Genomic DNA, 23,237 nt, shown 5'->3' with positions numbered 1-23,237 from the left:
CTGGATTTTTTATAACTTTGTATGAAGTCAGAAAGAAGATATAAATTGGTTTGAAGTTGATATAACTACATTTTTTTCAAGTCGTTATCATAGTGTAATATATTAAACATCCATTAACTTTGATTCTAGCTATTGTTAAGTTACTAAAATCTTAATTGTTTTTATTACAAATGCATTTTAATAGGCATCCTTACATGATAACAGCATTTCTCTGGTAATCTGTTCTTTTCTGACCCATATTATGCTATGGGTCTGTGTTATTTCATTATTATATATAAATAATGTTTTTTCCTTACCAATCGGTGGATGCTTCTTACTGTATATAAAACTTGAGTATACATTCCCTATTATTGTATTGTTATATTTTTAATTTTGTTTTGAATGCTTTTGTTATGGTTATTTTTTTTGCAGCATTAAACCAGATCCCATCTCTTCATCCTCTTCTCATGACACGTCAGAACATTGATCAAGGTGGACTTTCATCATCACGCACCCAGAGATTGATGAATCGCACCCGCCGTTACCAGTATGTACAGATGAATCGCAGTTCTGCCACTCCTCTCTTCTTACAAAGGTATTCTGTTGACATACGCGATTTAAGAAAAGTCCGGCAGTTTTGAAATGTCATGTATTGACAAAAGAAGAATTTGTCGGACTGATTAGTCAAGTAACTGGCGGTGACTGATATAAAGTTAACAGAATAGCTATTGACTGTTGTTTTTTTTTTTTTAACCTATTCAATTATTTATGTATTTTTCTTGCTTTATAAACTTGTTTTATAACATTTAATATTATATAAAAATAAACTTTCTGTATTATTTTTTATTAACTTGTATAGTTTTTAACAGTATGCTTAGTAATAATTGTTTATTCAATTACATTCGTGTGGCAAGGGGTGATAACTTTTTTTAAACTGGTATCAACTTATGATTGTTATATTAGTTTTATTAAGGAAAATAATATCAATTATATTTCTATAGAACTGGCATATTTGTGACAAGTAGGAAATAAACTAATGGTTTATAAGTTTTCGTTTCATTTATAGTTTGATTTATGTGTATAATTTCTATACAGTGGTTTTTTTTGTATCGGTCAAAAATGTTTGCTGTGGAGGGTAGTGTCTATAAATTTCTTTTTTAAACTTTTTAATTTTTTAAACATGTGATTGATTCATGAAATATCAAATTTAAAGTATTTTAGTTTGCGTTTTACATTTCTTAATTTCCTTTAACTAAATAGCTTGTAAAATGAAGACTTTCTTAAAACAGTACTACTGATTTTTTAATTGTTGACAGCCATTGACACTTGTGTTTTCTTAAATTAAGAAAGCACGACTACATTACTGATAAAACTCAATCACAGTAACACACATAGTTCTGTTAATTTTTTAAAATCATGAAGTTCTGCTGTAGTTATGTTTCTTTTACAAAATACGAATTATTTACTTCTGTTGTTTGTGCTCGACTAATCATGTTTATAATTAACATTGGGTTCGGTTATGTTGTAATAATTAATGAATGAATTCTTGTAATTTATCTAGTAAATTCGAAATAGTGTGACTGGTACAGAAGACAACCTTTAATGTAATATCTGTGTACCCATCTATCAGCATTAGCTGGAAATTCTGAAAACTTAAAATCAGCACTGAATTTAGACATCACTTATATCATTGTTTTATTAACTCGACAAAATTGATGCTTAAATATTATGCTTAAAAAGGTATACTGCTTTTATGCTTAAATATAGAAATTAATGTTTTTCTAAATTTTATGTTACTTATGGAAGATTATTTCTTTTGTGGCAGTACATCAGATCTATAAAATGAGCTTAAAATTTGAATCTTTTTTTGAAGCATTATTGTATTTAGTTAGTACTCTTTCTGTTTATTTCTGATTGTGCTGTCTGCCCTTTTTCTTTGTTTATGACTTTTTCAGACCTTTGATTAAGAAAGAAGAGTATTGTTTATTTAATAAACAATAATATAATGTTGCTTAACATTATATATTGTTCAAAAAAATTATAATAGAAATTCAGTGTTAATACCACTAAGAAAAAAAAACTGAATTATGTATTATGTTTGTGAACAGTATACCTTTCGTGAGGAAAATTTTTTATATAAATTTTAACATTTTTATTAAGAAAATTTTTGTTTAAAATTGAACATTTAAAGTAGTATTGTTTCAACACAGTAAAAACTGTTGAAACATTTTTTATCGGAATGAAGAAAAAATATTGTTAAAATTAGGGAAATAGTATAAGTGTAAAATGTAAAAATCAGGTGTCTTTGCTTTCTTAATAGCAGAACCTAATGTTATCAGTTCTTTACATTTTTCTAAGCTTCTAGAAGAGAGAACATGAAAATAAAAATTTCAAAATTGCTTTTGTCATTTGAATTATTTTCACTACTTAGTAGCTCCTGCAACATTATTATACCCATAGTTTGTGAAAAATTTTAATATTTGTAAATTTCTAATTAAGTGTGATTTAATCCTGTGATATTTTTAATCTGTTATAGTACCATTTAAGCAACATTTCAGAAAAATATGTAATATGGCGATGCATAAACCTAATATTAAGTTGATTATGGTTGATACTGTACTACTATACTAGTCTCGTAAAATAAAAAATATACCGGTTACTTAGATTAAATTTCTTTGAGATTACATTAACTTTTTTTTTAGATTTTCATTTGATTTCTATAAGCAATATCACATGTTTTTATAACAAGGTTTGGTTTCATTTCAGCTACCACGCAGACTTCAAGCTGCCATCATTATGAGAATATTTTTAAAAATATGCATTTGTAAGAAAATGGTTGTGAAAAAAAATATAAATAAATTTTTCTGTAGAGAATTTGTATATATAATGTGTGTAAAGAAGATTTTTAATATTTTCTAATAATTAAATATCTAATATTCATTATTTTGTAGATAATAAAACTGATAATTAAAGAAAATTAATATAAAATAATTCTGAAAAACTTTTTTCAAGCATATTTCTTTAGATTGGGGTGGTACGGTGACTTAAAATAAAGTAGTGGTTATCAACTTAAAAAATAAAAAACAGTGCCTGTAAATCATGTTTCATGTACTGTTATGCTGCAATTAATTTTCACATAATTTTTATGATTTACAATTCAACTAAAAATTATATTGAAATAAAATTTAAAAAATATCAATAAATTTTTACACAAAAGCAAATTTACAGATTTATAATTTTTATTTAAAGTACTAGTTTTTCAATGGTAATGTACTCTCAATTATAGTCTACTCTCTGTTATAAATTGTATTTATAAGAAAAACATTTTGCTGTATGTTTATATTATTTGCATATTCTGCATGCATTAGTTAAACCTGTGGTATGCATGCTTGAGAATGAGTATTAATATTATTAATATAGCTGCTAATCTTTTATTTGTATTGATTTTGTAGGGTAATGGGTCAGAATGATCCTGCACCATTCATTGGAGCAGGAAGCAATAATGGTAATAACTCTTCTAGTAACAGTGAAGTTATCTCTTCTGCGTTTGGAAGTAACACACGCGTTGTCGTAATGGATAACGGATTAGGAATTTTCACTAATTCTGAAGAAGAACAAATTAATTTTGTGGTGAGTTTTTTTGCATATAATTTGTTATGGTTGTGATATTTTTATAAATGAATTTATATGATTATTCAACAATTAATCTGGGTTTTAAGTTTCATGTGACAACTCGATGTTCATAATTTAATTTTAGAAAATTCTATTTGAAATATTTCTATTTACTGATGAATTTTTGCTTATATGTAACTAATTTCATACTGCTGTAACAAATATTTTATGAGCACTTGAAAACAAAATTATATTAACTAATTTAAAAAAAAAAAATACTACTTCCTTCAGATATCAAACTGAATGGAATTTCTATTCCCAAAAAAAGGCTGTTTCTGTGCTTGGGAAAGGACAATGGCAGGTTCCTTTATTGCAGTTATGTTTTAAAAATTCCTTTCTTTCAATAAAACTGTCAATTATCAGTTGGGTCTCCAACCGTCTGCATCTTGTGTGATCTTTAGCTGAACTTAACTTTCTCCCCCTCTTGTTTGCATGCATGCATCCATGTTCAACAACATACTAGTCTTTTTTTTTTTTCTTCATATTTTTCCTTATGTAATTTTTCTCTGAAGCAATCTCTTCTCAGTGTATGTGCCCAATTCATGATGTTTTCAATTTTTGTAACATCTTTCAGCCAACTCCTTTTTTTCTTCATTCTCCTTGGTACCTCTTCATTTCATACTCTGTCACTCCATTTTTCCATTTTAGCCACATTTCAAGTTGTTTCCTTCCTTCTTGATATTTATATTTCCTCTTCATACACATCCACACTAGACAAAATGGTTTTTGAACTTTTCCTTAATTCCAGTGGTATTTCCAGTTCAATTCACATATTAAATTTCTTTACCATTTCTCCTCTGACTTTCACACCCTTTGTCCCTTCCAATTTTCTTTCTACCAGCTTTTCTATATACATATTAAAGAATCCAAGCTACTTGCAAATACATGTTCTCCTCTGCCAAAAATTTATAGTATATTAAACTCTTGATTACCTATTAATGAGGGACATGATTACTATGAATAGTAAATCTGCAGATATTTAAAAAAGTAATAAAAACTTATCGTATGTTATGTAAAATGTAAAAATGGCAATAAATGGTGACTTTTATTATGACTGGACGCTAAGTTGACATAATTTTTTAAAAGATGATGACCACTGTTGTACATTTTTACATTTTATATAACAACTTATATACGATGAATGAGTTTAGTTTTTTTTTATTTTAAGAATAATATAAAAGTTTTTTGAGTTCCTGAAGATGGATTTGGTATCCAAAAGTACTTGAACACATATAAAAAAGTTGTTGGTAAGTGGTTTTTATAAATTATTATTATTATTGTATAATCATACCTATAGGTCATGTTTGATAAAATTATTATAAAAATGTAATATATCACTTTTAACATTACACAATTACTACTGGTAAATGTTGAAAGAAAGATTAGTTGAACATTTTAAAAAATATATAAAAAAAGAAAGCACCTTTGTTCTACTTACATCTTTTTTTTTTTAATATTTGTTGATTTTTCTATCATTAAAAACTTTATGGCCACGAATTGTAAATATATTAGATAAGACAGTTACATGCTTATAATTTTCGTAAATGTTCCAGAAAAACATTTGATGAAATTTAATAATTAAGACTAATTTAATTTCATGATATAACATAATAACTGCACGCTACAAAACAGCACAAACACATGATAACAGAAATCTTCTTTTACTAACAGTATTGCAGTAAATATAAAAAAATATAGGTTAAGCCTGACAGGTGATATAAAAACCCACAGGTAATTTAGAAATATTGAATCCTCCATTGCAAATCAACTTTCACATTAGAAAAATATATCTGTAGCAAAATTTGAATCTTAAGAGCGTTTGTTCAGAAGGAAGTTGTGTGTTTTGTATTAAGGGAGGAAATAAAAACATTTAATATTGTTTTAAGTATTCATAAATAGATACATTAATTGTCTCTTTTTAGTGCTACCTGTCAAACACCTATTTTGGGAAATTAATGGGGCTTGTTGATAAGGAATCTACTGCAATAGTGTTTGTTCTTTAAGTGATACTCTCCAGTGTTATTAAACTAGCCATTTGACAGTTTAAATGATAGCCGTATTGCTACCTTTTGTTTACTATATAAGTCTGTTTATTTATTTGTTTGTTACAGGATCAGTCAGGTTATTTGCTTGGGCCTAGCCTAGCTGCAACCCTCAATAATGTTCCTACATCAATGCACTGGTGGAATGAAGAAGCTCGTATCTTAGATGGTGACTCACAAGCTGATTGTGCTGTTGGTATGTTTATTTTTTTCTATTTTGTGATAATGTATCTAATTGTATTATATTCCTATGGAATTTAATAAAATTATGCATTCTTGTAGGTGTCCCTTGCAATTGAAAATTTGGAAAAATTAGCCTGCAGTTAGCTATAAGAGGCCCTATAAAATCAGATGATTAAAGCATTAGCTGTCACTGTGGGCTGCAGAACAAAGTTAGTACTGATTATTTGCATTTCCAGCCACCAGTTCAGTACACAACCAAGAATCAGCTCATCTTCCTTCGAGTGGGATCTCTGAATGAGATCAAAGAAATTTAGTTGAGGCTAGACTTGGTCCAGGACCCATCACAGACTTTAGGCATGGATGACCCTATCCTGATTTAGTTATTTGGCTTCAGCTGACTTGCCACATTAGGTAGAACTCCACTAATGATAACTGATTACAGAGTCCTGACCTGACCTTAACTATACATACACTACATGACATTGAAGCTCAACTCTGGCTTATAGATGTGCAAGACAAAAATCACAACCATAAAGTTAGGACAGATACAGGTTACGTAGGTTTGAGAGTGAAATTTTGTTTTTTGTCTTTAGCCATATGGCTATCATTACTCTTACAAGAGTTGAAACTTTAGTCATTTGACACAATGAATCTCCATTTCACTATGTACTATTAACGTTTTATATTCACAAATTCTAAGTAGATATATTTCTGAAACTGCATCGAGATAAATATGAATAAAAAATTTAGTTCTACAGTGTAAATAGTGCAGTTTTACTTTACAATGGAGCTCAACTGGGAAAATTTTTTACACAGAAATAAATTAGAGGGCTATAGTTTTATATAGAAACCCATTTAGAATGAAGCTGTATTTTTTCTTTTACTGATTATCAGTCAAACAAGATGTAAAAAATAACTTATCAAAGTTAAGAGAGAATAGGAAAGTTAAGATCCTATATGTCAAAAAATGTCATCATGAACTCGCCTATATTTTTTTTTTGGGAGGTATAATTTAAATTTAATATACTGTGCTTTCAGTGTGAAGTGAAGGAATTCATTAAGTACGCATGCATTAATGAAAATTGTATGGTATCATACAATTACCAACAATTGTTATAATAGTATGTGTACCATACTGAATGTTATAGAAAAATTACGACAAGTTCTACATAACATACTGCAGGACAATGCGATTCAAGTTTCTCCTTTCAACTGGTTTTGTTAAAAGTTTGACTACCTAGAACTTTCATAATAAACTAGCAGTTTTACTGATGTTTACATATTCTTGATAAGAAAAGATTTTTTTTCCCAGTTACGTACAGATTTTTTATTTTTTACCAATTCAATTAAATAAATACTACTATTGTAATGGAGGAAAAATATGATCAGGAGTATAGTTACATTTGAGTAGACATTATATCACTTGATGAAAATGGAAATCAAATAGAAATGTTTTTTCGTGGCATGCTGACCATGATTTTTCTTTAATTTTTATTTCAATTACAACTTTATACAAAATACTATATTAATAATTTTGTGTTTTGTTGAAGTCAGTAGTCTAAAGCTTAGGATTTTTATGAATATTTTTTTATAAATATTTTAAATTTGACTTGTGTCATTAAATAATAAAATTGATTGATTTCAGTTGTGGGTTATGAGACAGCACCTGTTTTCCTTAAGTATAGAAATGAAGAACTTGCAGAAAGAAAAGAAAAACATAAGAAGCAAGATGAGGAAGAACAAAAGAAAACCAATACAGAGGCTGATAAAAAGAAATTGTACAATCAAGGTATTTATGGTCATTCTTTTTTTAATGAGTGGTCTTTAATCAGCAGACTGTTATTTTGTTGAAATAGTAAAATTTTGTTTTTATGTTGACCATTAGCCATCGATATTAATTTTTAATTTCATTTTGAGGTATTCTGGAACCGATACAACTTCTTACTAGTAATAAAAAAAAGTACATAATTCATTGACATACTGTGAATTTTTTGCTGCATTACTGATTAAAAATTTGTGTAGAGTTAAAGTACGAATAACCTAATTTTTGATAGTATGTGCATATTGAATCTTGGGGTTTTTTTGGTTACTTCTGCCATGATTTCTCTAAATATTTGCTACTTATCTTTATTGCTTTGGAACTTAATGTTGGTGTTTTATAAACTTTTTGTTTTATTTAAAGATGTAAAATACTTGAGCTGACAATTTAACTGTTCTTTCTATTAAATGCATCAGAAGAAGAAGAAATAAATTTACTTTTTGTACATCAGTTGAATTATACTGTTGTGAGAATGGTATATGTAGTATATTTTTTATCAGTCAGTTTGATTATATACTAAATTTCCTTTAGTTGTCCTAATTTTAATTGCCAGGTATATTGAGTAAGTATACTGGGATATTTGATTTGAAGTTGTCAAATTCCTCTAACTTGCTTAGAGGTGTATTCGTGTCTTTCTTTTCTGCTCCAAAAGAGGATTTGTACTTTTCCCCCTATTGTCTATATCATATAACCAAACATTTTCTATCTCATGGTTGTTATATGTATGATAGTGTTGTTCATGAGACCCTCTAATTGGCTTTTGAATCATAATTGTTATTCATGTTTGGTTTCATCTGTCTTATTGTAGTTTATAAATAAAAAAATTGACTCAAGTTTTTACTTCAGTTCATTTAGAATTAAAAACATCTTTTATATGTAGAATATAAACACATCCATCAATACCTTTGCATATGCTGCACACATAATAAATATATATATTTTTAGAGTATCTAGGTGTTTTTGGATCTCCCAAAAATATTTTCTTTTTGAAAATTAATTATTTTCAAGAGAACTTTAATTTTGATGAATGTATAATTATAAGCCATTGTTCTTGGTTTTGCTAAAAAAAAATGTTTTAAAAAATATAAATTATAAGAGAATATGTTATTTACTCAAATAGAAGCACCTGTAGACTGCCATTGGAGATTTTGAATTTCCCAAAAGTAAAAGTTTTTAATACAATATATATTTTTTCTTTTTATTAAAGAATGTTTTAATTATGTATAGTGAAATACCACTCATTCATTTATCATCATGTCTTCAAAACCAGTGGTCCTAAGAAACAATTTGCAAGGTGGTTAACTTGAGTCATATGCACTGAATTATAAATCACTTAAAAAAAAAAAAATTGCATTCACCTAAAGAGTAAAAATAGTGATTTATCTCGACCATCCGATTAATGTTAAATGTAACAATTTTTAACTGTTAAGTAACAGAAATTGTGTATTTTGATTAAGTTTTTATCCATTATTATACTGGCCGACTATTTAATACAATACTGAGATTGTAATATAATATTAAAAGATTTGAATGGCAGAAAGGTTCCTGGGGTAGATGATACCTGCAGAATTACTGTGCAGTGCAGGTAGGAAGCGACAGATAGATTATACAAACTGAACTGGTGTAATATTTATGAAAAAGGGGAAGTTCTGTCAGACTTCAAGAAGAATGTTATTGTCATTATACCAAACAAAGCAGGAGCAGATGAATGTGAAGAATACAGAACAATTAGCTTAACTACTCGTGCATCAAAAATCTTAACTAGAATTCTTTACAGAAGAATTTAGAGGAGACTAATTTGATTTGAGGAAAAGTATAGGGGCAAGGAAAGCAATTTTAGCGCTCAGATTAGTAATAGAAAGAAGATTAAAGAAAAACAAACCAACATACATAGCATTTATAGACTTAGAAAAGGCATTTGATAATATAAACTGGAATAAAATGTTCAGCATTTTAAAAAAATTGGGTTCAAGTATAGTAATAGAAGGACAGTTGCTAACATTTACAGGAACGAAACTGCAGCAGTAATAATCGAAGAACATAGAAAGAAGCTGTAATAAAAAAGGGAGTCCAACAAGAATGTTCCTTTCCCCATTACTTTTTAATGTTTACATAGAACTAGCAGTTAAAGAACAATTTTGATATGGAGTAACAGTGCAAGGTGAAAAGATAATGATCGTAGGATCATTATCTTTTCACCTTGCTGATGATGTAGTAATTCTAGCTGAGAGTAAAAAGAAATTTAGACACAACAATGAATGGCATGGATGAAGTCCTACGCAAAACTATCACATGAAAGTAAACAAGAACAAAACGAAAGTAATGAAATGTATTAGAAATAATGTAGATGGATCACTGAATATAAAAATAGGAAGAGAAAATATTATGGAGGTAGAAGTATTCTGTTTAGGAAGTAGGATTACTAAAGATTGACAAAGCAGGAGCGATACAAAATGACAAACAACGCAAGCAAAATGAGCTTCCAGTCAGAAATATAATTTGCTTACATCAAGAATTAATTTAAATGTAAGGAAAAAACATTTTTGAAAGTATATATGTTTGGAGTATAGCTTTATATTGAAGTGAATCTTGGATGATCAGAGTACCTGAGAAGAAGTGACAAGTGAAGAGGTGTTGCAGTAAATTGATGAAGAAAGAAGCAATCAGAAAAATATAGTTAAAACAAGAGACAGACTTATAGGCCACATATTAAGGCATCCTGGAATAGTCGCTTTGATATTGGAGGGACAGGTAGATGGGAAAAATTGTGCAGGCAGGCAACATTTGGAATATGTAAAAGAAATTGTTAGGGATGTAGGATGTGGGGACTATACTGAAATGAAACGGCTGGTACTGGATAAGGAATCTTGGAGAGCTGCATCAAACCAGTCAAATGACTGAAGACAAAAAAAAAGATTATTTAACACTGAACCCCGCAAAATAAAAATCTACATTTCTGAGTTACTTGATTACCAATATTTAATTTAGTTTCGGTTCAGTTTCAGTAAGTTTTTATATAATTACACTGAGAGGGCTCCTGAAAATGTATAAAGTCAGAAATGTTACTGTTGTTCCTAATAGGCAAATGAGTATGTCCAAAGTAATATAAATGATTATATTAAGAATTTAAATGAAATAACAGAAATAGATACGTAGGCAGATGAATAGTTAAAGTAATTAAGTAGTAAAAATAAGAAAAAAAATCTTAAAGAAATTTTTGCTAATTTAGTAACTTCTTTAGACACAGTACACAGAATTTTACTGCTTTGTGAATGGAGACATCCCAAGTTGTATCGTCTGCCCATCCTTTTTTCTACTACATACCATACAAGGGTAGTTTTTTTTCAGATTTTAAATTATTGTTATTTTTGTAAATAGTTCTTTTTTTCTAGTAAGTGTTAATTGATATGAGTTTGTTTTGATATTATTGATTACAGTAATTGTGCTTTTGAAACCTTAAACATGATTTAAACTTTTGCTGAATTTCTCTGTTAAATTTGCTTATTTTTTCCTTATGCATGTTTTCAAATATTCAATAAATTTTTATTTAAAAAAATATACATGTTTTTGCTAATGACAAAAGTCTTACCATATGTGTCATTTAGCAAATTCTATATGAAAGCGTGTTGAAATCAGTTCTTCTAAGTATGCTTTCATGTGTATTAAAATATGTGCATGTAACTTATTATTTTTGTGGTCTGTGCACATGTGATTTTATGGATGTGTGATGACTAACTAAATTTACAATTTAACTTGAATTCTTATGCTAGTTCATTATTCTGGTGTTGTTCATTGTTTATTTTTACTTCAAATAAAATTTATAATTATATTTTACTATTACATAGTTTTATTAAAATTTTTTTTTTTATTTCAAATTTCTACATTTTTTATAAGAGGTCAAAGTGTGCCAAAAATATTTGGGGTGTTATCTCTTTCAGTGTGATTTAATGACAAGATATTTTTGTTCAAAAATTAAAATTTACAAATAAAATTCAAAATCTTGAACAAAACTATTTGTAACTAAGCTAAGCAGAAAGGTACGTAGTCAATTCCAATTTGTTGGAACACAATGGGAACAGTGTATTGTGCCCCAATTAAATGGCTGGCCCTAATAAATGAATTCATAAATAATAGCGTACACAAATACTACATTGCATTAAACATAATAACAAACACATTCCATGTGCATTTTCTGTTGATATACACATGAGATATGGTGTACTGCAGTCGCAAAAATTTAATGTGAAGAAAACTGAATTTTAAATTGGTTAATATAGTTCAAAATAACTGTTCATATAGCCTAGTGTTAAAAATACGTACTGTACTATTTAATTAGGCTGCATGTAGTACCAAAACTACCTGAAAGGAAGTGACTGATAGTTGTTTTATAGTCCCTTCAGATCTCGTAATAAGATGTAACATTTTTTGTGTTGAACATACACAACATATATTCTCAACTGATTATTTTCTTTGAAAAAATTCATCCAATCTGCTGTCATTTTCGTTTTAATGACTTATGTTCAACGATATTTGCACACATTCTCAACTCCAGTTGAAGACTGCCTTTACTTCCTTTCTGCATAAAAAACCGTTGAATTCCAACAATAAAAATTTTTGCTTCTTGAAGCATAACTTTTATTTCTGGTTCATCTTCATCGTCATTGGCTTCATTCGTTGTGTTGCATGTGGCCTGGAGTTTTTGTACAATAGAGATGTCACATTCTTCATTTTACACATATTCAATATTTTCGTCAATCTGCACGAATTCTTGATAATTTTCAACTTGCTTCAGTGACATTGTTACCATCATGTTCCTGCATATTTTCTAGTTCTTCTTCTGGGTTAAAAAACCACAATGGGCAAAACAATTTTTTATTGTCGTTTTACTTCTCTCCAGCTGTCAGCTATGAACTGAATTGCTTGCAACAAGTTGACTCTTGCATTTACTTCTCTAGCTGTAGAGCTGAAATTCAGTTAATTTTTTCTATTTCCAGAAGAATGTGGTTCACCAACCTACATTGGTAAATAGACTTCATATTTTTTATAATTCCCATGTTCAATGGTTGGGTGAGGCTCGTTGTATTGGGTGTTAAAAATTCAATAGTAATTTTTTTTTTAAACAGTTGGTTGGAGATGAACAGCACAATTGTCAATAAGTAGTATGATTTTTCTTAATTTTTTTGCAACTCAACATCCCAATTGCTAAAGCCATTCTGAAAAGTTTGCACTCATCATCCAAGCAATGAGAAACATAATTTACTGGAAAGTTGTCCATTCTAAGCTACAAAACAGCAAGGCTTTGGCGGCAGCCTTTCCAGTTACAACAAATTTTTGTTTGTCACTTCCCAACATATTAGTACAACAAAGCATGGTAAAAAGGTCTATACATTTTTTGAATCCAGACAACACTACATGTTTGTAGCATAAGGACCCATCTGGTGTAGCATGATAATACCGTCCTGTTTTATCGGCGTTGTAAATGTCATCAGCAGAAAAATTCTGGAGAATTTTAGGATGTTTGATAGAATTCCATGAAGCAGCATTTTCTGTGTTGGCACTCAATTTCTCACCATGATTCTTCTTGTATTTTATCTGAATTCTCATTTTCCAACAAGATCACCAGTCATCTGTTGCTTTAAATTTGTTATGATTAAACTTTTTAGTAAAATCTTTTTCCTTGTCTAAGCATTGGACTACTGACAATAACACCTTGCAAAGTGACAGTGGCAAACCATTTTTTTCAAAGCTTCCTCAACAAGTGGGTCCTTTCCATCATGTTTTCTTTTCTGAGATTTTCCATGATCATTTAAAGTCCATTTGTGGCATATTTCATCTTCTTGGAGCATGATTCAAGTTATCGTATTTTTCAGTACATCGATTAGTTTCAATAGTTTATGCTGGCTTAAGTTAGGTGGATATTTTTATTTTGTCAAAAAGCTTTATTCGTTCACGCAATGTCATATTGTTACGCGGCATTTTAACTCACAATTTTAATTAACTGTTAACAGGTAGATTAACAACAAAAACTGACAATTTTAAGACATTGTTAAGGCCTATGCATAAAAATATCAACAAAATGTGTAAAACAGCTGGAAATAAAAAAATAAAAAACTGACTGGAGATTACAAAACAACTGGACAGTAACAAAAAAAGTGTATTACAGTACAGCCTTTGTTGATGAAATTAAGTTATTTAGACTCGTGAAATAAAAAATCTAAAGAGAAGCATGGAAATACAAACATTCAGTGTACACGATATGAAAGACAAGTGACAACTAACCTTAAATTGCAAAGGAAGTAGTGCTTTCAGCAGGTATGACTGAAATTCATAGAAACCATAATTTAGAATGGATTTCTTAAACATACGTTAATCACATTGCAGGTGATGTCATGTACAATGCTAAACCTCTTTCTTATAATTTTGTTTGTTATTATGATTAACATTTGATTGATTTTGTTTATTGTTTGTTGTGATTAATGGATTGAAGTGTTATTACAGCAGTTTGTTCAAATGTTTACTGCCTCTATCCCGCACCATTATCTAGCCGCATAATTCTCGGAACCACAAAATTTGTTCACCGTGGACTTGTGTTCATTTTTAATAAGAAGTATACATCAGATATTGGCCTGAATAAGCATTATGAACCGAATAAATACAGTACTTGTCAGTGTAAAATCTCGTTTTGTTTTTCTTCTTTAAGAACTGTTCCAAAAATCTGGCTGCCCCAGTTAACCAGTGGGTCAGTGAAATAGACTATATTAATAAGATTCTGGTTTTTTCTTTCTATTTATGCACTAGGTAAGTACAGAAAAATTCCCGGGGTGGCACTGTAATAATTTCCATCAAAGTATAATTTCTTTTAATGCCAAAGTATTGCCAACCATGTTAAAATTTGAATTATTGCAGATGAAACCACATGATTTTCAGGGTATTTTACTGATCAATTATTCAATGTTTTAATATTAGGGGTGAAACTGAGTCTCTGTATGTGGGTGGGGAATTAAGAAACCTTAAATAGTGGCACTCATTGTATAACACCGTACTTTTTAAAGCTATTGGTAACATTAGAAAAACGTTGTAAAGAAGTTTGTAGCAATGCCTCATCCCAAAATTACAGGGAGATAGAAATCCTATTTATTCAATTTTAAAAATTCTTTTGTCATTTTAAAAAAGTATACAGTAATTTCTGCAAAAAATGCAGTCATTTTATTTCAAAATAATGACATCAATAAATAGTCAATTTTCTGGGTCCATTCTTGTGTTGCTGTTTAATGGAAGCAGTGGGGAAATTTGTTTAATAAACTGTATTAAATCTAACAATTTATCATTAAAATTTGCAGATCTAGGTCTACCTGGTTTTTGATCTTCAAAGTACTAAATTTTTCTTAAGTTTGTACATTGTGTAAAAATAGGGCATGATTATGAAACAGCATCAAACCAACTCACTAAATTTGCAAAACAATCTTATCACATCACAAAAGTCTGTTGTTAAAAGATGGTGAACCGATCCTCTTATGTAATTTAGTACCATTTTAAAAATAATGTTAATCAGACAAATAGTCAGCCGATTAATGAACAGAAGTATTCAATGAAATAAATTATTCAATGTCATCTGTGTTGTTAACAATGTTCAACAATTAGCTCAAATAATATTATTATTTGAGGTAATAACATTGTTAACAACACAGATGAGTGTTAACAACACAAATAATAAGTTATTATTTGAGCTAATCATAATTGCTAAAGATAAATATTAATCAAATAATAAAAGGTTGAGAGAATTACTACAATACTGTCTTACAATTCAGTTATTGAAAAAATAGTTAATTATTTAATAGACTTTATTTTATTTTATTAAGGTTATATTAAAGTTACCTGTTAGGGTCAGTTTTCAATTTGTTACATATTTTTATTTTTTAAATGTATTTTTCTTAAATCTGTCATTTAAACAGGTCCTTTATTTAATTTTGTGACATAGGTGTAGGTACATCATGGTTCCCACAGGCAGGAAGTGTCAGTAAAAGTTGGGAAATAAAATTTTAGTCAGAAAAAGTCAGGAATTTTTTGAAAAAATTGGGAAAAGTCAGGAAAAATTTCAATTAAAGAAGGAATATTCCAAATTGCAGTTAATTTTTTCACTGGGGAAATTTTAACAAAAAGTTACCATTGAAAATTTAAAAGGTCTTTAAGTGTTTTCTTGGAATTTCTTTCAAACCACCATTAATGTTTTCTTGTATTTTAGGTAATTAATTGTTCTTAAATGGCAAAACATTAAAAAGTAAACTTTAAAAATGAGTGTAATAATAAATAAATAAAAAGGCATGAGTTTAGCAGCTATGGGGATGATGGAGGTTGTAAAAAAATAAAATATCTATGTATTTTGCGTAATAAACAGCAGTAGAATGGACAGTATGTGCAAGTCATTATTAGAGTCAGGAAATATTTATTAAATTGGTTAGGAAAAACTAATCTTAAAATTCAGTGGGAACCCGCTACAAGTAGACAGAAATGTGCTCTCATCTTCAAAGTAGGTCTAAACCTGTCATGAATATTTACCCTCCTGTTTGTTCTGTATCCATTTTAGCGAGTGACACACATGCAAGAACTAAACAGCTAAGTTTGATAACACAATTTTCACTTTTACTGTTATTTCAGTATTCCATTGCTAATTATTATATATATATATATATATCAGGCGTTACACCAGAAGACACCACAGATAAGATAAAATTGAACAAGAAAATCAAGAACAAAAACACCTGCTTCACACCCATAAGAAAAAAATTACAATATGGACATTTTCAACACTAGAAAGGGCACAAAGATCAGAATATATGAAAAAAAAAATACTGGGAGGACCACAAGGCCCAAACAGTCCCATTGAAGAGCCTTGGTTAATGGACTGACAAAAGTGATCCTATGCAGTTATAAAAGATTATTATATATATAAATATATATAATTTTTCTTCTTGTCCCATTGGTACTGATATACTGGAAATTAATTGAGAGGTGAAGTAATCAACAAAAGAACTCAAACTATGAATCAATTTTAAGTTTGGGTACTGGTACACGGTAAATATCAAAATGTAACTAATTAAAAGTAAGGTAGTGTAATTAATCTATATGTTAAAGATAGATGAAAGAAAATTGTTCAAAGAATTTTAAATGCATTATACTTCATTTTACAATCTCTAATTTTTTTATTGCTGCATTTTTTTGCAAAAGTTAGCATAATTTTCTCAGTTAGTATTTGATGAAATCAAAATGTCTATTTGTACAAATCATGACAATAGAATACTATCTAGCTGCTTGACAAAACAACAAATAATTGCTAGAAAGGCTTTAATGATATTTTATTTCACTTCATCCACAGATGCAGATAAACTTAGACATAGTTAATGTGTGATTGTTGACAAAAATAGAAATTCAGAATGGACTAATGAAGAGGATAAAATTTGGAACAAATAGAATGTGCTTAAAAATATTAAGTTGAAAACTGGCATCTTTTATTATATCATTTGAGTTTAAGTAAGTTATGTATTGTGTATAGTAATTTCCCGAATTGCTCTGCTGCCTAGACATCTGTAACAGTTTATAGTTAAAAAGTAGTAATATATTGTAGAAAAGTTCTATCATATTCAATACGCTGAAATTTTTTTGAAGCCTAACTCTTTTTTGCAGATTCTTTTTTGTGATTATCACAATTTCAGTTTTCTATTTGTCTGGTATTTTCACCATTTTTACTTTTCTGGCATCAGAGCTGTGCTGCAAGAAGAAACGTATGGTAAATCAGTAAAAAATTTGGTATGGGTATTTTTTGATGTTTCATGGCCCAGATACCCCAAAAAACAAAAAAGTAGGTCATCAGTTGCTATACAATTTTTCAAATCATTCGTTGCAAATTACACATTAAAATTAAAAACCCTATACTCTACATGAGATTTAAAATTGTTAGAAGATCCTTTTCCAGTTAAATCAAAACAGAAATATAACTAAACATTTTTTAAATTCAAAAATTTAAATTGTAAATTAAAATTAAAAATTGCATATATATAAAATATGAAGTCATTAATAAAATGAAACTAAAAGAAACAAAATCAAGAAATAAAAACAATAGAAATTCATGTAGACTAGCTAGCCAAAGTTATGTGACACATAACTTACATAATTTAGTTATATTTCTGTTTTGATTTAATTGGAAAAGTATCTTTTAACAATTTTAAATCTGATGTATACTATATGGTTTTTAATTTTAATGCGTAATTTGCAACAAAAAATTTGAAAAATTATATAGCAACTGATGATACAAGTTATTTTTGAAAGCGCTCTTGCTTGGATTGTGGGATAATGTAGGTGTCATCCTATTTTATTTTATTAATTCTGTACTTGGGTTGATCGGATTAATATAATTTATATAGTGCAGAGAAATATGATTCCTGAAAGATTGATTTTAGAAAAAAGTATATATATATATATATATATATTGCTTTTTTGGGATGAAATATAATCTAAAAACCTTCTCAATTATGCCAAGAAACATGGGTAAAACTTTGGTTGCAGTTGGTCAGGTAGTTTTTTGTTTATGCCAAACTAACAAAAACCCTCTTCCTCTGTATACAGAGTGATTCAGGAGGATAGAGAATACTTTGACAACTCATTCTAGAGGCTAAAAATAAGAAAAAAGTTCATACAAAAATAGGTCCGAAAATGCTTTATTATACAGAGTGAAAGATTTCGCCCGAGTTTCAGTTCCTCCGGGTAAATTAAGGCGTTCTGAAATTCTGGGAAGGTCAATTAAGGGGCAAATTCAATTGTTTCTTATGGTTTTTGAGATGGGAAATCGAAAAAATAGGTCCCAGAACTGTAACTCTCTTAGTTTCTAAGATATCCCATGTAAAATGCCAAAAGTAGGGGGAAAAAAACACATTTTTTTATGTTTGATGTACAATAACGTTGTTGAATTGGCAATAAATCATACATTTTTTAAACATAAATTGTAGAGAATTTAATTATACTGTAAGAAGATTGATGTAAATGTCTACAGAAAACAAATAAAATTTTAATCATGTAGACTTTTATTAACAACAAAACAGATTAATTTTTAACAGATTGAAAAAACTTTTTCGTTATGTACAGTAGAAAATAACTGGAGGAAGAAAGAATACTTACTGTTTTTTTATGATAATGATAAAATGCTGCTTACAAGTAGTTTTTCATGTGGTTTAATAACTTTAAAAAATGCCACCGTTGTGTTCAGTGCACTTTTCAATGCGTTGTACTAGATTTTGTGTTGCCAGTCTAACCGTATCTTTGCGTTCCATGATTATAGCTGCAGCATTGAGAATGCGAGCAATCAGTTCATCACATGTGTCTACTTTTTGCTTGTAAACCTCATTTTTCAACCATCCCCACAAACAATAATCCAACAGAGTGAGGTTTGGGGATCTCGGTGGCCAATTAACCGGCCCTCCACGTCCTATCCATTTACCAGCAAACTTTTCATCAAGACATACCTTACTACATTAGTGAAATGTGTAGGAACTTCATCAAGTTGGTAATACATTTCAATTCATTTTTCTAAGGGGATATTTTCCAACAATATAATGAATTCATTACGTAAAAATTCCAGATAATTTCTCCCTGTGACACGATGTTGTAGTATGAAAGGACCAATTAATTGGTCATCTATGATACCACACCAAACATTCACTGAAAATCGTTGCTGGAAATTTTTTCCCACTGTAGCATGTGGATTTTCTTCAGACGACCGATGTTGTTTATTCTGTTACGAGTGAAAGTAGCTTCATCTGAAAATAGTATAAATGGAATTAAATGTTGATTCCTATTAACCCATTGACAAAACTGCAGCCGGCTGGCGTAGTCACCAGACTGGATATGGTGCACTTTTTGAATATGAAAAGGATGCAATCCATTATTATTTAATGTCCTCCATACTCTACTTTGTGAAATATTGAGCCGTATTGCAATTAATCGTGTGCTCGTTGCCGGACTACGTTGAACCATCTGCAGAATGTTTTCACCTTCATCAGCATGATTTGCTTGTCGTTCAGATGAAATATGAGCGCTGGGAAGTTTACCATTCTCACAAAGATTATTAAAAATTCTAATAAATACTTAATTTGGTACAACACGACCAGATACCTATGTCGATATTCCGTAACTGCTGCCATAGCACTTCCATTGCAGAATCCATAGATGAAAATCATGTCGGCATATTCAGCAATACGCACGCTGCATTTTTCAAAACAAAACTAAACAGAATTTCACTTTATTCAACAGACTTGATTTTTATGCACTGTAAAATGAATACAAAATTACACTTCTTAACAGTTTTCTGAAATTTTTACTATAAGAATTCTACGTAATATTGCAAACACGATTGATCAGCGAAATGTTATACACACTACCACAATTAACTGACAACAATGAGTAGTATTTAAACAAATTGTGATGAAAAAAATCAGTGTTGCCAACTTGTTTTTTGTAGGTCTAAAATTATTGTACCTACTAGACATGTTTTCTTTTTTTGTAACATTTTTTCTATTTTTTCGTCGGTTTTGTTATTAATAAGAGACAACATGTTTAAAATTTTATTTGTTTTCTGTTGACATTATTTACATCAGTCTTATAATTAAATTCTCCACAATTTATGTTTAAAAAATGTATGATTTATTGCCAATTTAACAACATTATTGTACATCAAACATAAAAAAATGTGTTTTCCCCCCCTACTTTTGGCATTTTACATGGGATATTTTAGAAACTAAGAAAGATACAGTTCTGGGACCTATTTTTTTCGATTTCCCAGCTCAAAAACCATAAGAAATAATTAAATTTGCCCCTTAATTGACCTTCCCAGAATTTCAGAAAGCCTTAATTTACCCGGTGGAACTGAAACTCGAGCGAAATCTTTCACCCTGTATAACAAAGCGTTTTCGGACCTATGTTTATATGAACTTTTTTCTTATTTTTAGCCTGTAGAATGAGTTGTCAAAGTATTGCCCTATCCTCCTGAATCACTGTATAATAGTATAGATGAGCTTTGTGATATGTACCATTCTTCACATGAGAGAGGGGTTATCTTATGATACAAGATAATAGGTAATGAGTTCAATGATAGCAGTTTTGGGTTGTTACCACTGTTTGTTGTATAAGGATTTTGTCTAATGCTTGTTTTTAGCAAATCTCAAGTAGACAGCAGTATTGAAAAAAAAGAATTGTCCTTAAATAATTGTATTAAAAGAATTGTCGGTTTAAGTAGACTAGACTTTAACCAATATAAGAATGCTGCAGCAAAACTAAGAACTTGAAGTTATAATTTTAAGTGAGATTATAGAAATGAGTTTTAGACTTTAACATTAGTGTGTATGTGGATGAGTGTGATATTAACAGTTAGGTGAAAATAGAGAAGTATTATTTGGGATAGTGCATAGTCAAACTATAACAAAAATACAAGAAAAATTTATGCATTAAACAAATTAGCAATTTAAAATCTGTTTAACTAAGTGATACTTACACAAATAAAATTCAGGTAGTAATCAACCATTCATAAAATATGAATTAGTTATGTAAGATGTTTTTTATTTGTCTATTTGAATGAAAATGTGTCGTATAATAAAATCCTAAAAAATAAAGTAACAAATTACACATTAGAATATTGTAAATACAATTAACAAAATTTTGAAGCTATGTAGTTTGATGTTAGTGACACCTTCAAAACCCCTCCCCAGTGATGCATAGTTGATAACAGTCCTGCTGTAGGTAGTAGTTAATTGTGATCATATGTTGGTGGGGAGACTTTTTTTTCAATAGATTATATACCTATGAAAAAAACTTGGTTGATAAATTTTATTAATATGGGACCTTTTCCATTAAGTGGCAGCATTTGTTTTTTTATTGGGAATTGTATGAACGACCTCGGACTAGGTTTGAATGACATTATTACATATTGTTGGTAACACCTAATTACTTGCTGGCCGCAACTTGGCGACACCACATTATTGTCAGAGCAATAACGATTCAGTATTTGATTGATTGCAATGTTATTGCTTTCTTTAATTTTTTTTTACAAATAGTATCTTAACTTTAATAATAAACATACACTATACAATAATAATCAACGTACACTATTAGTCCAGGTGTTATCTGTTTTAGAACGGACATATTTGGACGTTTTCTTTATAATCGCTAATTTTTGCTTTAGTGCCGCCAGAATATCATCAGGGGAAATGATTATTTCGTGATGCGCCAGTTGAAATGGTGTGCTTAAATTTTTGTTAAACAAAATGTAAAAAATAACCATTTTTTTCTCCTATTTCTGTAGATAACTCACAATAACTGTTCTTTTTAGAGAAAAGATTAAGAAAGAAAAAAGTTTGGTTATTAAATTTTACACGCAATATCATCAGCTGCAAATCAAAAAATACGATTATTGTTGCAAAAGTAGCAATAACTGTCAAAAAAAAGAAGATTTTTTTGGAATTTTTTTGAGTACTTTTATTATACAAAGGACCTTCAGATTTTTCCTAAAGAACTGTTTGATATGACAGAACAACACACGAAATTTCAACAAAGTCAGTCTGACAGTTTTTGTCAGATTCCAATAATTTTGGAATCCAGATTTTTTTTCCAAATTGTGTAGAGCCTGAAATAAAGTCTCTTGATATTTGAACATTTAATCACATACAAAAGAGCACTAAAACTTTCAATTGCATTTTGGAAAATTTTAATTCGTTGATTAGGACAACCTAGCGAATTTTCAAACATACTTCCAATTTTTTTGCTTTTAAACATATATGTTACAAAATTTTATTTAAATTAATTCTAAAAACCTAGCTTAAAAGTACTCAGAAAAATGATTCTTTAAAAAAAAGTTTCGATTCGTTAGTTATCTCTGGCGATAAAACCGAATCAAAGTTGACCGCCGTTTTCAAAAAAACTAAAAGTGCAATAGGGCTGTATTTTCCACAAATACCTTCATCTTTTAGAGTGCTTTTCAGGTATAAATTTTCCACTCCTGCACTCATGTACACCCTATTAGATTGAAAATAATCGGGCCACACTAAAAATGCATGGGGGTTAGCTTAATGTTTGGCTGCTCCAGCCGGCTCAAAATTGAATTCACGAGTTCAAAATAACGATACCCTCTTAAAATGCAGTTATTTCAGCTTCTAGTGGACAGATTTCCATGGTTTTTTTTTGTTTTAATTAGCGATCATATAGAAAAAGTCCAACCCAAAACAGATACTGTCTGGACTATATACAAAAATTTACATAAAAAAAAATATTTGAAGAACTAAGAATATTATAGGCCTATAATACAGAGCTATAATAATAATAATAATGTAGAATAATATAAAACATAAAGGATGATTTATTCAGGCAACATAAATTCTGCAATACATCAAAGAATTTTTTCAGATAAATCTTCATTTTGATACCACTGCCGCCGCATATTCAATCGAGTACAAATCGATCATTGTATCATTTATTGACTTTTATCCCAATGTTTTTTGTTCTGA

The 23,237-nt window shown here is 29.3% G+C and overlaps 1 protein-coding gene across 7 annotated transcripts in view; it reads left to right on the top strand.

The window, feature by feature from the left end:
• The window catches only part of HUWE1 (HECT, UBA and WWE domain containing E3 ubiquitin protein ligase 1), a 299,081-nt gene that overhangs the window by 214,060 nt on the left and 61,784 nt on the right, over positions 1-23,237 (top strand). For 6 of the 7 annotated variants that reach the window (XM_075363006.1, XM_075363009.1, XM_075363005.1 and 3 more), the window contains 4 exons: positions 412-574; positions 3,432-3,609; positions 5,763-5,889; positions 7,522-7,665. In XM_075363006.1, the coding sequence (XP_075219121.1) occupies positions 412-574; positions 3,432-3,609; positions 5,763-5,889; positions 7,522-7,665 (612 nt within the window). The remainder of the gene's footprint in view (positions 1-411; positions 575-3,431; positions 3,610-5,762; positions 5,890-7,521; positions 7,666-23,237) is intronic. The other variant, XM_075363007.1, reaches the window with a different exon arrangement.

The sequence above is a fragment of the Lycorma delicatula genome, chromosome 4, assembly GCF_047948215.1.
Source record: "Lycorma delicatula isolate Av1 chromosome 4, ASM4794821v1, whole genome shotgun sequence".
In the NCBI taxonomy this organism is placed as follows: Eukaryota; Metazoa; Arthropoda; class Insecta; order Hemiptera; family Fulgoridae; genus Lycorma; species Lycorma delicatula.
This window is presented reverse-complemented; position numbering and strand designations above follow the sequence as displayed.